Raw genomic sequence first — 17,299 nt, forward strand, 5'->3', positions numbered from 1 at the left:
AACAGGCTTGACTGGCACATCATGGAGGACAAAGGGAAGTCAAGTTTGGGAGCTTTTGGAAGGCATGGTTCCAGAAATCAGTCGGATGTTGTTGTGTGTTTCTCCTTGAGGACTGGTGCTAAGATCCCAGCCTGTGGCCCAAGGAGTCTGAACTGCCAGAGAACTTGAATCTGAGCCAGACTGACTGACTTTCAATAGGCAAAAAGTAATGAACCCGAGGTTCAACAAAGGCACGGACATTTCTAGCTTTTGTAGATAGACAAGATGTGGAGAATATTCATGGGCACAGACCTAGAAAAAAAGAGGACTAACACAAATCACTGCTTTTAGAATGGGTTAAAACCATACTGGTGGGTGGGAAATTAAATTTAGAGAGCTGCCCTACCCTTGAGTTGCTTCATTACTGGCCTGTATGGAAGGAAGCAGATTTCTGTAGTTAATATTAAGCTATACTTCTTCATGTTACATTTGTGTTATGAACTGAAAATGCTAGATGGGAAATTGCCAACTGACTAATTAGAATTAATCAAGGAGCCCTATTACAGAGAATGATTAGCTGCCTTGGCTTGAGGTCTCCCACCAATCACTAAACATGTAATTTTGCCCCGTATGATTTTTCTGCATGTTAAGAGACAATGAGATGGCTTCGAGCATTCACAGAGGAGCTCAGACCTGAATGCAACCACATGACACCTGGAGATGTTTAGAAAGGTCGAGAGCTTTAGAGCCAGGAAAAAAAAAACAAAAACAAAACAAAAAACCTGGATGCTAATATAGACTCTCTTCACAGCATGTATATTAAGTGAATGACATCATCCATCTGGGGTTATTTCCTCATCTGTAAAATAGGGATGCTGCTACCATCTGGATTGGGGCTCAAATGACATGGAAGATGAAAAGTATCTTGCCCAGCACTATGCATGCGCGCGCGCGCACACACACACACACACCTACATATACAATAAATGTTAGGCTGCTTCTTTCATTTCTGGTGGTCTCAATGGCTTTGATTACAAGGAGGGAGAAAGGAAGAGAGGAAATGAACGAAGACAGGGCAAAATGCAATTGATGGAGGAAGGTTTCTGGAGAACTGAAGGAGCTGGTGTCCCTGAGAAGGAGACCGTATGGAGACAGTGACTGTGGTGTGGAAGCTGTCAAGTTCTGCAGGCAAGGAATAAGGTTGGTAGAAAACATAGGAAGGCATTATAGGAAGACTTAATCTTTAAGAAGAAAGCATATGTGTAAGTAAAAAAAAAAAAAAAAAATTAGGGGCACCTGGGTGGCTCAGTCAGTTAAATGTCTGCCTTTGGCTCAGGTCATGATCTCAGGGTCCTGGGATCAAGTCCTGCATTAGGCTCCTGCTCAGTGGGGAGTCTGCATCTCCCCCTCCCTCTGCCTCTCTGTTCTTGCTCCCTCATCCTCCTCAAATAAATAAAATTTAAAAAAATGAGTAAACCATTCCCCTCCATAAAAAGCCATCTGTAAAGCTGCATACTTCCCATAATATACAGTTATATTCAGTAACATTTTAGAGATGTATGTATACATATAAGGACAGAACATATTAGTCATTATCTTTTCATGCTAAATTTTTATTTCAATGTTATGCAACTGCATAAGTATAAATATTTGTTCAATATACAACAATTAGGACATCCATAGGGAACTTCTTAGAGAAAATAAGACTGCAAACACTTTATTGCACAGATCCTAACAGACTTTGAAGCTGGTCAACCTACAGCTGGGAGTTCTACCGAGGAGCACATCTTACAATCACAGGAGACTGACTGGAGAGAACACAGGAGAATTCCTACCAGCTGACTGGAGAGGTTTACAACAACAAACAGGTATTACATGAATGCAACCTGAAGTACTCTTTACTCATCCAAAATGCAAAAACGTATTTGGCAAAAATGATAATACACTATACAAAATATACATAAAAATATCATTTGTAAACGAGCAGCTAGTTGTGCTTTAAAGGAAACTGGACAGTTAAAAAGCAAAGGCTGTAAACCATGAACTACCTCCCCGATACATCTGTCGAGGTGTCTGGATACAGAAGACTGGGTTATGACAACCACCAAACACAGATATGAATTATAAATGTTGAGACCACTTTGGAAACCCATTTGGGTTCTTTTACAATTCGTATTTCTTCTACAGTTTCATGACAGAGCGATGGGGAAGAGCTGAAACTACGTGGGGAAAAAAAATCAGGGGCAAGGAGGAGACTTTTTTACTTTTATTTATTTTTTTCCATTGCCATCTCATTGTACAATGAAGGACAACCAAGCAGTCAGTTAAGTTATGCCTTTCTTTTTAGAGCAGGGTTTACAGCCTCGCTAAATAATTTATAATCCAGAAGCTGTGCTTAGAGGAACAATTTTATAGCTTGAAGATACTAAGACATCCGAGGGGGTCTGGGTGCTGAATTAGTATTTATCGGTAGTATTTTTTTCTTTTGAAAAACAAAACAGAACAAAAATCCTGCTATGGATCCCAAACATCTTATAAAGACTTATCTGTGTGTATTTTCTCTTAGTGCCTTTAGTACTTATGTCAGCAAGTGTCGTCTTACAATACAAAACAAGCCACCAGGACAACTGCAACGAAAACAAACAAAAAACCCCCTCAGCACTAAAATGATTTGACAAATTCTACATATTCCATGGTATACAAAATTTAAATAAGGCTTAGCAAAAGTAAAAAGGACACATTCAAGCACCAAATAGCTCCACCAAATCTTTTTTTTTTATTAAAAAAATGCTGCTCTTTATTAATACAGTATTTATTTATTTATTTTTTTGCATACAAATAAAGAGATCGTGTTATGTAATGTATGGAGCTACTCGATGCATCAGAAATGAATGTGAAACCCAGGAACTTGCTAAAAACAGCAAGCTTCATCTACAACATAAGGCCCCAGCTATGTATTAAAATGTATCTGATGTCCTGATTATTCATTAATATATATGCTATGATGCCAAAATCCACCCCCTTTTTCCCCCTCAAAAAAAGCAAAATTTAAAAACCTCTTCCAATGCCTGATCCTTCTTACTTGATTTAAGCACTGTCAGATTTGTGTGCGGCCAGTAATTCTCCTTTTTGTTCAAGAGCAGGGCTGGTCCAAAAGCCCTACGAAATGTGTGCTTCTTGGACTAGTGACTCATAGCATAAAGGCCTGAGTTTAAGAGCGTGGAAAGAAAAAGAAGGGAAAGTAAGAGCAGTAAAGTTGATGTGCGTTTATAGCCCACACTCCAGCGAGGGTGAGGACCCCACACACACACTCACAGATAAGGACAACTGGCCTTTCAGACAGTTGGACCCAGGATCAGAACGTCCACCGGGATGGCTGTGCAGTGACAATGGTTAGCTCCCTTGGTTCCGGCCATTCCTAACGGAGGAAAGCTTCCAAAGGCGGTGATTAGAGTAGTTCTTGCTTTCGGATCTGGAAACACAGGTAGCCAGATACAGTACTACCAAAATCTCTCCTGAAAAGTACACACAAAAACTCACGATCTACTGTATCTAGGACTTTCTTCCACCTTTAACTCTACTTAGAATGCTTTAACTTAGAAAAATGTAGCCTTGAAATACTCTCTTAAACCACAGACCAAAACATGTGGGTGGGTGCGTATGTACACGAATAGGAGCGTAGCTCTACTTTTTAATACACCCATTTTTAACCGTTTTGCTTCATTACTACGTTATGATAAGTGGTAAAGCAAAAATCTTAACTGGGGAAAAAAACAAACAAACAAACAAACAAAACAAAGCTGTGGTAAACAACGCAATCACAGCAGCAAGGTACCGACTCTCAGTCCCAAACCAAACACATTGCTAGGTATTTACAGAGAAAATCTTTTTCCTCAGCAACCCTCAACTGTAAAGGTTATTCCGTTGTTGTTGTTTGTACAAACACTATCTGGTAACAGTTTTACCGGTAACGATCGGGAAGGCAATTGGAAGAAGGTCCCCTCTTTCTTTCTGACTTTCTCTCCCTCTCCCCGTCCATCTGCAGTGAGGCTCCAGGCTCTGCCCGGCGGGCGTTGCCACACAGTGCTGGTTTCGAAAGGTAGTCAAGACTCAGGTACACATTCAGGTCGGGTCTCCCCAGTCCGGCCTGGGGCCTGCCCCACTACGAGGCCTTTTTGTGAGGGCTGCTACGCACACTCTCTTTCCCCCGCCTCTGCCGGACCACAAAGTCCTTCTCAGAAGAAAGGGTGATGGGCCGGTCAGGGTTTGGAGCTGGGGACGCCTTGGTGACTTCTCTGCCCGGGTTCTGTTTCCGAGTCTGAGGGGGCTGGGTTGGGACAGGCTCTTTCCCTTTGGTTTCTCCTGCGGGGGCAGTTACTGACAGGGCCCTGTCCCGGTGGCCGACACCCCCCGCCACACTCGGGCCAGGGTGGTGCAATTCCAGAGTGACGGTGGGGCTCCGAAAAGATGGCAAGGAGTCACTCTTGGTCATGTGGGTTCTGCCATCTCCCCCCGGCAGGGCCTTAGCCGCAGCCCCGCCAGCCTTGGTGGAAGATGCGTCACTGCCACTCATGGTGGCCTCTCGCGCCCCTGGTCTGGCTTCAGGAAAGCTGGAAGAGTAACTCAGAGACTTCTCCGGGAGGGCAGTGGATCGCAAAGAGCTCTGCCCAGTGGCCGAGGGTGACCGCTTCATGCCACTGGGCTTGCCTGCCTCATTCAGCGGCTTCTGGGCACTCAGCCCTTTCCCCTTGGCCTCTGACAAGCCCTTCCCAACAGCAGCTGCTGGCCTCTCTGTGCCTTTTGGCCTGGCCTCGCTGGGTGCCAGGGGAAGGCTGGCCTCAGGCTTCCCACTCTCTGTGGCGACATAAAGTGCTTCAGTGCATTTCTTGCCCTCAGACTTCCTGTCAGTGGTAGTGGTGGCCAGTGAACTTGGACTCACGTCTGTCTGTTTGCACAGAGGTGGGCAGTCTTTCACAGTGGATGGTTTGGGGTGCTTTGGAGACAGGTTTTGCTTTTCACTGACAGTGGCGGGTTTCTGCTCTACCAACTCATCTACTCCTGGGCGTCTTTGCCATGGCGGGAGCGTGGGCTTCTCTAGCCCCTCCGGGGGATGCCCAAAACTGGCGGGTTTTAGCCTGGTGTCTAGAAGACCCCCTTCGGCCTGCAGTGGGACTGAGGGTCCACCTCCTCCCTGGCCCATCGCATCGCTAACTGTGTTCTGGAAACCTGGGAGGGCAGGGAACGCATCCAAGATGCCCTTGCTGCAGCCCTTCCCCTCTCGGCTGGGGCCAGCAGGGGGCTGAGAACCAGGCTCTCTGCCCACTGCAGGACCACTGCTCGGCTTCTGGGAGGAGAGGGCCCTGTCTGGGTGCTTCGACTTTGGAGGGCTCGGGTCAGGGCCAGGCCTGGGCTTGTGGCTGCTGTTTTCACTGTGCGCTGTGGTCGGCTTGGGAGGGCCCTGGAGGCCCAGGCCGGGTTCTGCAGCACAGGGCTTGCCCCCGGGCTCTCCGCCTGAGCTGTGGCTCAGCGAGCTGCTGTGTGGCCGAGCCGCCAGGCCGTGCAGTTCTTTGGTAACTGGGACTGGCTGAGAGCTACCGCTGACATGCTTCTGCGGAGGCTGTTCCTTCCCTTCCAGCTCCTTGGGACTGTCTCTCGGCAAGACAGGGAAACCAGAGAGGAGGTCTCCTCTCCCATTCTCAGGGCCGGGTGGCGGCTGGGAACGCCGGGCAGGAGGGGCTTCTGGCTGGGGCTCCGTGCCACCTCTTCCTCTGCCCAGCTCCTTCTCAGGAGTCCCTGCTGAAGGCAAATGAGAGTCTTCCCTCGCCAGAGGCCTCACCTCTACGCGGCCATCTCTGGGGCTTGCTTTGCCACAAGACCCCCACGCTTTCTCTGTGGGGTGGGGCTGTGTGTAGCAGTCAGGGCGGGGCCTTCCCCCAGAGGGGAGGTTTCTGGAATCATCACGGGTTTTAGCAGCTTCTGGAGGACACAGCTCGGTGGAGGGGTCTCTTTGGGAGTCAACCCTCAGAGCAGACCGCTCGCTTCTGGCTGCGGAAGGGCCCCTTTCAGAGGATTCCCTCCCGCTCAGCTTCTCTCTCGAGGGGGTACTTTCAGGGGGCAGCAGGCTGCGGGACCTGGATGGGTCAGTGCTGTGGGGGTTCTGCCCCAGGAAGGGGAGCAGTTTAATGTCGGGGCTGTGGTCTTGGTGTTTGCTGGGGCCCCCCTCCTTCTGCTGGGGATTGCTTTCCATGACCGTCACTGGGCTCCTGGCAGCATGAGAAGCTTTCCTGTCCCGCTTTAGGTCTGGCTCAGGCAAGGAAGCTGCTGGTGAATTCTGGAGAGCCCGGCTAGAGGAGGGGAACCGGGACTCCAACAGGTAGGACTTACTCATCCTGAAGCTGGCAGGGGAAGGCTCCCTCTGACCCGCTGTGTCACCCTTCATGCTCCCGCCGCTGGGGAGAGCTGGTGGCACAGAGGGCCCCACATCACTGGCTGGGCTGGGGCTCTGTGCAGGCTCCGGGGACGGCAGCTCTGTCTTGGAGGCCTGAGGTCCAGACAGGAGCGCAATATCCAGAGTGCCCTCAATTGGCTTCAGGCAGGACACGGACCTACCTTCCATCTTATACTCAGAGGGGCTTTTGCGGACAGGTGACTCAGGAGCGACCAAGCCTGGCTTTTCCCCTCCACCATCCACCCGGCCAGCGAGGGCCTTGAGAGGGACAAAAGCAGCAGCACTGATCTGAGCCGGGTGGGCACTGCTGATGAACGCTCGGCTCTCAGAGGCTGGCAGGGCCTCCTGCTGTCCACCCACAGCCCGGACGGGGTTCCCAGGCAGGCTTTCATGGGCACTCGAGGTCATCTTGGGCTTGAGCACAGAGCACGGGCTGTCATCTTTGTCTTCAAGGGACACTTTCTTTCGGAGGTAATCGATGTTGGCCAGTTTGCTGTCTAACTTCTCACATCGGAGACAATCCTTGGCCTGGGAGGCCTTCTCCACGTTCTCCCCCTTCGTGGAGCTGGACCTGTCTGTGGAGTGACAGAGACTGTCCTGGAGGGTGCTGGCAGCAGAGGTGCGCTTGAAGTCACAGATGCCCTGGCTGTGGTCCCCGGGGGCCAGGACATGGCTCGTTGCTGCCCCTTCTGAGGTCACCCCCTCGCTGACCCGAACGCTGGCCTGCTTGTGAAGAGCCCCCTTCAGCAAACTGCCCAGGGACTGGGTCTCCTGCAAGGCCCCTTTGTTTTCAAAATGGTTTGACCTTTCTAAAGCCTTTGGGTATATTTTCTTCTCTCTCTCTTCCAGCCTCAAAGTCGAGAGGTTTTCTAAATCACTACCAAGTCCATGGGATTTCTGTTGGGGTTCCTGTTTCTCCAGGAACCCATCCGGTTTCTTCACTACCACCTTGGCCTTCAGCTTCTCTCGGTCCAGCTCGTCCACAGACTCCTGTCTCCCCAGCTTTCGGGAGACAGGGCGCTTCAGGCAGCCTTGCTCAACGGGCCTGGCGCGGCTGAGTGAGGGTGTGTCACACATGTTCTCCTCCAAGCTCTGCAAGGTCACCTCCCGCTGAGGCTGTTCCCGCTGCACTTCCTCCTGGGTCACCTCCAGGCTGTGCTTGCGGGAGCACAGGTGCTTTTTGTCACTGCCATAGGAGGGGGAGAGCTTCTCCTCCGACTGCACGCGCTTGAGCAACGGGGACCTTGGGGGCTCTGCGCTCTTTGGCCTCACGATATGTCTGACGATGGTGGGCGGTGAGTGCATTTTGTTGGGGAAGGCTTGAGCGATCTTGGAATTGCCAAGCGAATGTCCCAACAGAGGGGATGGTGACCGCTGGGGGGAGGTGGGCTGTGGCGTTGGAGAGGGGGTCCTGGCCAGTGGGGAGAGAGGGATGCTACCAGCCGACTTGCGCCTTCCCGACCGGTAGCGCTGTCCGCTGAGTTTGGGGGCCAGGCCATGAAGGGTACTGGGTCGGATGTGTCCTGACCCTGCTGGGGAATTGGGGGCACTAGAGCTTGGGGAGCTGCTTTGGGAAGAATTAGTACCTGTGGGTAGAAAACAGAAAGTCATGAGCAATGGACTCCTTCCCTTTTCTTTCCATGCTTCCAACCCAAACTCTTTTCTATCAGCTTAGATAAAGGTCAGCAAATTGTCTCAGCATTTAATTCTAATAAATACATGCTTTTCAGATACATCTTCCCCACATCAGGGTCCAACCCAGTACTTCCTGTCTTAATGTTCTAAACAACCACATCTCACAACTGCCCTATAAATCCTGTTCGCTACCATCTACATCCTCAACCATCTTTCATTAACCTGGAATAAGCCTCCTGTCCCTCAGGAGCTCACATGGTGATTCTGACCACCTCTCAACTCTCCCTTGCTGCATGGGCCAGGAGACTAGCTCACCTGATGGGAAGTCAGGGGTGGAGCGATAGCTGGGTGTGGGGGACCGGGGAGACAAGCTGTGCGTGGGGGAACCCGGGAGGCTCTCCCCCGATGACAGGGACCGGTTCAAGCAGGAGAAACTTCGGCTGGTGTGGAGCAAAGGAGAAGGCTGCTTGGCTAGTTTTTTGAAAAGGGATCTTCTCCTGGAGTGAAAACCGGAGACAAGAGATTAGATTCTACATTTGGGGCCTCCCTGTCCCTGTGCAACACCTCTGTAGTCAGTTCACACCTCGGCAGCAGGGACAGCAGTGCCGGGGCAGATCCTACCCTTAGGAGCAGGTTCCCACTTTCAAATTAAAAACCTTATGACTTAGAAAGGAAGAGTCTTTGATAGTATACAGTGGAAGCTCTCCCAATTCTCCAATACTTCAGGCAGAGCTGAGAAAAAAGGGAAAAATATAAAATACATGCGACATTTACCCATTTCTTTGTCAGGTTTATGAGGAGGGCGTTCTTGACCTGAAAGCTTCTGAGCATGTACCCTCAGATACAATAACACAATTTAATTAAGAGGTAATACCAAGTAAATCTCTGAAAGAAAAACCATTATCTTAGATATAGAATTCTTTAATGGTGATACACTGGGCAGCGGCTTTATCTAGAAGAGGCTGTTTGCGGTGCTTATACCACAGTGGGCTCTTGAAAATTCCTAATGACAATGTAGGCTGCACATTAACATAGAAAAAGCAAGAAGGGTGAACCGAAGCTTATCGTGTCGGCAGGGCACCAGACGCTATGCTGCAGCAGAAGCAAATGTGTATTTAGTGCTCAAAAAGCGTATCTTAAAGCAATTAAAAAAAAAAAAAGAGCTTCTGACGGCTAAGAAATGCAAATAGCTCTAGAAAGTTCTTTTACCTTTGCCATTATGCAAGCCTCACTCACCCCCACAGTGAGCTTAAGCACACGTTTAAACACTGCTACCCCTTGGAAAAAGTGTGTTCTGTCTAACTTAAAGCACATTCCAGATACAAAGCACACATTAAAAAAATTTTAGAAATCACTCATTTATCTAATATCTAATAGACTACACATCTCAGAACTGGTGTGTTTAATTTTAATCAAAGCAATAAATGTAGTTGGGTTAAATAATGACATCATCTTATACAGTTCATAACGAAGAACAGCAACTGTGCTACTCTGTCCTTGGCGCACTTGGCTGAGAAATCACTATCTACTCCTTGAGCTGTTTCTTCTATCTGTCTGCACATTGCTACGGAATCTCTTTATACTAAGTTTTGTTTTTCAGTTTTAGGAACTATCTATTGACTTCCCAGCACAGAAGATGAGGATTAAGCTTCTCCCCAAGCACCCTTCTGCCTTCTGACCAAATACACTTCCCTTTTTCTATTCCTCCCTCTACAGCTAAACCAAAACTTTCAGTTAGAGAAAAGGGTGGTCTTTTCTCCTCTCTATTTTTATATTATAAATACTGTCCACAGCTGGGCTAGGCAAAGCATGATTCTATTTCCCTTCTTGTATGTTTTTGTCTTTCCTGGAATTAATAAGCATTCTTTTTTTCATTTGCTTATTTTCCTACATTTCTATTACTCAAAATCCTCTTAATACAATCAGACACATTAGATCTAAGTAGGCAAAGGAGGGATACTGCTGGGATATCATCCAGAGAGCTGACTAGGGAGAAATGTCCCCACGGCAAGCACATACACGAAGCTTGCCAGTGTGTGCAGAGAGCACAAAAACACTCACAGTGCCTCCCAGATTGCAAATGTGTACCCCAGTTAGATCTTCAGCCAGTAAAACAAAACCTCTTTATTTTTAGGTTTACTTGGATGCTTTTAAGATATAGTTATTTCCAAATATCTGCCATTTAAAAAATTGTATGTTTTCAGGTAATGTAAAGGCTATTATTAAATGTAGATTTAATGCTAAAAACTGCCTGAAGATCCAACGCCTTAAATCCAACTCACCTGAAATGAATTCTAGAGGCTTAAGAAACAGTAAATGGCTTTTCATGGTACTCACACAGTAAAAACAAAAACAAAAACAAAAAAACCCCAAAACCCAAAACCAAAACAAAACAAAACACCAATCTGAATTCTCCTACAATGTAACTCTGTAAATCTTTTCATTGTGAAAAATAATGCTATTATGAATATGAACTTTAATGTACAAATATCTGAACCACAGCATGAAATTTCTCACAGAGCAATGGACCTTTCTCACACAGACGTGTTTAAGTTAAGTAAGGAGTAACTTTTCTCCAACAAGGGTATATACCAAAATCGCAAAAATACTGCTTTAACTAACCTTTCTAGACTTTCTTTCTTTTTAGATTTCTTGCTCCGCCTCACCATCCGGCTCTTATAGCTGTTTCTCCTGGCTGGTCCCGTTTTGATTGATGTGTTTTCAAACGGGGTAGTAGTGATTGACACCTTATTTCCACTCTATTAAAAAAAAAAAATGGGACGGTATTAAAGGGAAATTCTGGGAGGAAACAAGATTTGGAACTGGGCTAGGAGATTCAAAGACAAATAAAGATACTTAAAGACATATGTACAAAAGCCTTCCACTTCTAAGTAACCTTTTAATAAAGCAGGGACATCCTAATAGAACACAAACGGTAGACAGCAAAACAACAGGTTTCTTTAAGAGGGCAGGCTCTGGACTCCACAGATGTGAGTTCAAATCCAAGTCCTGTGACTGCAGGAGGTTGCTTCTCCTCTCTGGGCCTCAAACACCTGCCCTATCTACCAGCGGAATCAGACCTACCTCACAGGGGCTCATGTGAGGACTCCACAGAATGGAGTTAAGAAAGGCTTCAGCACCAAGTGTGACATGTGGAAAGTGCTCTATAAATAAGTTACCTTCATCCATAGGTATGGAGTATAAATGTGCCCAGGGGCTGTCTGTTCTTGGTTGATTTATTTTACTTTTTTCTCCTTTTTGTGTTTTTCCTTTGACCTAGAAATCATAGACTAGGAAAACTGAAAGAGACTTTTATTTTTAAGTATTTTAAAAGATTTCTTTCCTGTCACCCTAAAACTTGTCAGCTTGCAGAACTGGAAAGTTGATGCCAGTGAGTATAAAACAGCTTCTCTTTAACCAGGTCATACATGGGGAGGTAACTCCTGGTGGATTACTGGGTATTTCACTCACTGCTGAAACAGGACTTGCTGGGAAGGCCCTGAGGTTAGAGAGGACGGTGGAATCAGAAGCCGGGCTGAGGGGTGCCGAGGGCAGATGGTAAGACTGATTCCCTTCACTCCTACATCAATGACCTCTTCTTGAATTTCTTAATAACTGGGGGAGAAATATACTCTTTCAAAGCCACAGATGGCCCTGATTACCTCGAAAAGACAAGAATTATAAGGAGAAAGCTCTTTTCAAAGGCCTAAGCCTGGGAAACACCTAGCAGTTTAGCTCTAAGTGATAGGAGAGTTGAGTATGGTGGGGGTCAGGGGACTCAACCAAGGAGGACTGACTACTTTCATGTTAACATCTACTCTGCCGCTTCAATTTGGGAAATAACACATAATATTAGAAGTAGTAATTGTAGAGCATAAGTGAAAATAAAAATCATGGAGAAACCTATCACTCAGCTAACACTGATAATATTTCAGCATATTTCTTGATCTCTTTTCGGGTATGTATAAATTATGCACGTATACAGACATACTTCAGAAATGATTTTAATCTTAGTTAATCTAATATTTAGCTTTATGTTGTTTTTCCATCTCACATTATACAACTTGGAAAACGTTCCCTGCATCATTGAACGTTCATTGAGAACATAATTTTTATTGGCTGTATAAATAATATTCCATGAGATGGGTGAATCAAAACTTATTTCCATACTTTTCTACTTTTCAATTCTTTTAAGGGTTGTCATAAATAGCCCTATCTATAAATCACTTGTTTTAATCTCTGTCATTTTCCTTAGATTACATAATTAGAGTCAATGTAGCAAATTGAAGGGTCTTTCCAAACTTTTTAAAGACTCTTGGTACAAACTAATACACTATTTTCCAGAAAGTTTATGTCAACAGGTATATTTGTGGGCAGCACACAGATACCTTTTTTTCCCCCCAGATTTATTTAAGAGATAGACACTTAACTGACTGAACCACCCAAGTATGCCCATAAATACAATTCTTACCACAGGTTTGTCAAAACTGAATATTAACATTAAACAAATTCCCAATTTTATACAAATAAGCTGTATCAAGTTTTTATCTTCCTTCTTTGATGGTCTCATTTACTTTGGTCATTTCTATCTCTTCAGGAGATAAGCTGTCCAGGTCTTATATCCATTTTAGCATGAGCAAGTTTTAGTATTTTGACTGATTTGTAGAGTTCTTTGTACATTTAAGACATATATTCCCATACCTAATGTCCTAATTGTAAAAAACAAAAACAAAACATATATATACATACATGAATATTATGTATATATACATTTATAATATGTATATATGTAAATATATATATATATTAGGGAAATAGGATTTGAACTGAAACAAAGGGAAAAAAAAATTATTCTGAAAGACTAAACTGTATGTTCTGCATGCAAATGCCAAAACTTTAAGAATAACCCTTTATCTTTTTTTTTTTTTAATTTTATTTATTTATTTGACAGAGAGAGAGAGAGAGAGATCAGAAGCAGGCAGAGAGAGAGGAGGAGGCAGGCTCCCCGCTGAGCAGAAAGCCCAATGTGGGGCTCGATCCCAGGACCCTGGGATCACAACCCGAGCCAAAGGCAGAAGCTTAACCCACTGAGCCACCCAGGCGCCCCAGAATAACCCTTTATCTGATGGTAAAGACTGACAGTCTATTTCTTGTTTCCACAGAACATTCAGCTTCTACGTATGAAAGGCCTACCAATACAGGTTGTTTAGAACAGGATCTTCCCTTCACAATTGCGGGAGGTCCTGCGAAAATAAGAGTCTGTTCTGCATGCCTTAAGTAGGTCTTTTCTTTCTTTTTTTTTTTTTTCCAATTTATTTATTTTCAGAAAAACAGTATTCATTATTTTTTCACCACACCCAGTGCTCCATGCAAGCTGTGCCCTCTATAATACCCACCACCTGGTACCCCAACCTCCCGCCCCCCCCGCCACTTCAAACCCCTCAGACTGTTTTTCAGAGTCCATAGTCTCTCATGGTTCATCTCCCCTTCCAATTTACCCAAAAGCACATACCCTCCCCAATGTCCATAACCTTCCCCCCTTCTCCCAACCCCCCTCCCCCCAGCAACCCACAGTTTGTTTCGTGAGATTAAGAGTCACTTATGGTTTGTCTCCCTCCCTATCCCATCTTGTTTCATGGATTCTTCTCCTACCCACTTAAGCCCCCATGTTGCATCACCACTCCCTCATATCAGGGAGATCATATGAAAGTGTCAGGATATAAGATCAATGCACAGAAATCAGTTGCACTTCTCTACACCAACAACAAGACAGAAGAAAGAGAAATTAAGGAGTCAATCCCATTTACAATTGCACCCCAAACCATAAGATACCTAGGAATAAACCTAACCAAAGAGGCTAAGAATCTATACTCAGAAAACTATAAAGTACTCATGAAAGAAATTGAGGAAGACACAAAGAAATGGAAAAATGTTCCATGCTCCTGGATTGGAAGAATAAATATTGTGAAAATGTCTATGCTACCTAAAGCAATCTACACATTTAATGCAATTCCTATCAAAGTACCATCCATCTTTTTCAAAGAAATGGAACAAATAATTTTAAAATTTATATGGAACCAGAAAAGACCTCGAATAGCCAAAGGGCTATTGAAAAAGAAAGCCAAAGTTGGTGGCATCACAATTCCGGACTTCAAGCTTTATTACAAAGCTGTCATCATCAAGACAGCATGGTACTGGCACAAAAACAGACACATAGACCAATGGAACAGAATAGAGAGCCCAGAAATAGACCCTCAACTCTATGGTCAACTAATCTTCGACAAAGCAGGAAAGAATGTCCAATGGAAAAAAGACAGCCTCTTCAATAAATGGTGTTGGGAAAATTGGACAGCCACGTGCAGAAAAATGAAATTGGACCATTTCCTTACACCACACACACACACACACACACACACACAAAAAGGTAGGTCTTTTCTTTTATGAAAAGAGCAACCAGGATGGCTGGAGTTCATCTTTCACTGCCATTCTTTCAACCCTTTTCCATATTCACATACAGACAGGACAGAGAGCCTTCGTGACCACTGAGGCTCTCCTAGTATGTGAGTCACTGAACCTGAGTCCAGTTCCTCCCTTCCTAACATAATTCGCCATCACCTTTCCTATCTTTATCTACAAGCAGTTAACAATGCCATGCAGCCTTTTTAAAGTGCGTCTTGAGCATTAAAGTGTTTTTCACATATATTCTCTTGCTTTATTTTCACCACCACGCCAGGAAGGATGTTTTATTTTTTTACAAATAATGTAAATATTTTACAATAAATATTTGTACATATTTAATATATACAAATTATATACATTATACATATCCTATATTTAAATTATATATATTTAATATATTATATACAACATATATTTGTATATAATAATGTAAATATTTTACAATATTTTACCATTGCACCTGGTGAGGTGGGAAAGAATTGTTATCCGTGTATGAAAGATGGGGAAAATAGATTCAGGGACACTGGGGTTTCTTCTTCCCAAGGTCACAGAGCCTAGTGGAAGAGCTCTGGCTCTCTGACCCTTATCACCTGTGCCACTCGTCATGGGCATGGCATGCCCTGGTCCTTCACCTCTCTTGCTCCCCGAAGAGCATGGCTTATACTTAATGGGTGGTGGTGAGGGAACCAGGTACTGGATTAACATAGAGAATGATTAACACATCAGACTGCCAAAAAGAAAATGAAGAGATATAAAATAAGCATAAACATTTTAAGAAATAAACATAAGTGATAAGCCTAACTCATCAGAAAGTAGTTATGACCACGTTTTTTAAATCAGAGTACATCACTGAGCTCTCTACAAATGTTCCCTTCCCCTATAAAAGCCAGCTCTGGTTTTCTCTTCCTTGTTTCTATATATGACTTGTTCCAGGGGACCGTTTGCTTGACTGACGTAAATACACTGAATTTCCCTAAGGAGGAATTACAGACACAGAAGATACAGACTCCAAATATTTCACCAGGAGCACTAATGACAACGAAAATGGTAAAAGAATAGAGAAACAACATTTTCCGCCAACAGGGTTAGGAATCGTAAAGCCTGCCACCTGGTGGATGCATTGGCCACACGGAGGGCTGTCTGAGCCGAGTGCAATTTGTCTTACTGGGTCAGTTCCTCCTCAATACTTTCTTCCAAAGAACAAGTGAACTCTTCTAAGAGAAATTCTGTGGTACTTTTTTAAAAAACAACAAAAAATGGGGCCAGCAGACTGTTAAATGTTCAATTTGTTTACTTTTCCTATTAACTATTTGTGTAATTGTGCATGGTGGGAGGGAAATTGCTTTAAGCTGGCTGAACTCAATACAACAGCAGGCTAAGCGTACTGTTCCTCTCAGCCTGGCTCCACGTGAGCTTATCGGTTGGCCTTGGATAGCTTCCTGAGGTAGACTATTTTTATATTCCTTTCTCTACATCACACACAAGGGGACTGTTGCGCGTTCTGTAGATCAATGTCTTGGCTCTGCTTCACATCCTCTACAATCCAGCTCCAACCAACCTGCATGCCCCAACCCGTATACAAACCCGGGCTCTTGCCACGCCCGTTTTACGCACGTACCTCAAGCACGTTGAGTTTTCTTGCCCTTCTGTCTGCACACACTCCCTCTGCTCTACTGAGACCATAATGCACTCCCTTCCCATACACTAACGCTCCACCCATAACCTCCAACTCTTCCTCCCTGTCTACCCTAGTTTAAGCTGTCTGTCCTTTGGACTTTGGGCCATATTTACAGTCTGTGCCTTTGACTGCAGACTGATATTGGATTGTTTTTCCACGTGAACACTGTACTGCATTACTGGCAATCAGAGAACCTAGGGTATAGGGCACTCTGGTTGGACTAACGCCACGCACGTGCTTTGACACCACACAGCAGGGCGCAAACCCTCTTCTACTCCCTCTTAGCAGGTAACCTCCAACTGCTCAGCTAACATTCTCCTGCTTTGATTCTTTCATCTGTGAAGTGGGCACACACTGTTATTTACAGCACCAACCTCCCAGGGTGTAAGGATTGTGGGAGTTTGTCTGTTACCTGTTATTCCCGGAGTCCTCTGCTCTATGACCCTTTAGGACCTAACACAATGCTCTGCACATTTTCTGGGCTCAGTGAATAGGTAGGGAGGGTAATAATGACACTATCTTATGGTCTTCATTTTAGTATCTAAAAGTTCCCCAGAGTTCATAGAAAAGAAATTTCTGAAGGAGGGGCCGATGAAGTTTTAGGGCTTCTTTTATGCACTGGGCATTTAAACTAATGCTATCCTGAAAAAGCAACCTGGTTGAATTGGGAGTTTCCTGATTAGGCAGGTAAAGCCAGACACATTGTTATGTGCCTCAACAGGGACTTCACCCACGACAGCAGCGGGTGAAGAAAGATTTTATTGCTTTGGCGAAGTTCTCTGAGAAGGCTAACCTGAAAGCCGAAAGGAGGTGATTAACTCCTGGTGGCAGGAGAGCGTGGGAGGCAAAGGTGAAGGAGCACACTTTAAGGGAGTCAGAGAGGCAGTGGGGCGCTGACCTGGAGAAGCACAGGATTCTGTAATTCCATGGATCCGCCACGTGAAATGACTGCGGACCTAAGTCCCTGCTCCCCCAGCAGGTTTGCCTGCAAGTTGTGAGGGACAATGAGACCAAAGGTAAAGACCTTAAATGGAAAATGCTTCTGGCGTTCACATTCCCAAAGCTAAGTAAGTACTCTAGGAGCATTTCTAAAGAGACAC

General features: G+C 45.1%; 1 protein-coding gene across 8 annotated transcripts in view; it reads right to left on the bottom strand.

Moving 5' to 3' along the window:
- Positions 1-1,571: 1,571 nt before the first annotated feature.
- MAST4 (microtubule associated serine/threonine kinase family member 4) overlaps positions 1,572-17,299 on the bottom strand; it is a 553,319-nt gene continuing 537,591 nt past the window's right edge. For all 8 annotated transcript variants that reach the window (XM_044267825.1, XM_044267824.1, XM_044267823.1 and 5 more), the window contains 3 exons: positions 10,685-10,821; positions 8,378-8,559; positions 1,572-8,013 (listed from right to left, as the gene is read on the bottom strand). In XM_044267825.1, coding sequence (XP_044123760.1) covers positions 4,142-8,013; positions 8,378-8,559; positions 10,685-10,821 — 4,191 coding nt within the window. In that variant the 3' untranslated portion in view covers positions 1,572-4,141. The remainder of the gene's footprint in view (positions 8,014-8,377; positions 8,560-10,684; positions 10,822-17,299) is intronic.

The sequence above is a fragment of the Neovison vison genome, chromosome 1 (genome assembly GCF_020171115.1).
Source record: "Neovison vison isolate M4711 chromosome 1, ASM_NN_V1, whole genome shotgun sequence".
NCBI lineage: Eukaryota > Metazoa > Chordata > Mammalia > Carnivora > Mustelidae > Neogale > Neogale vison.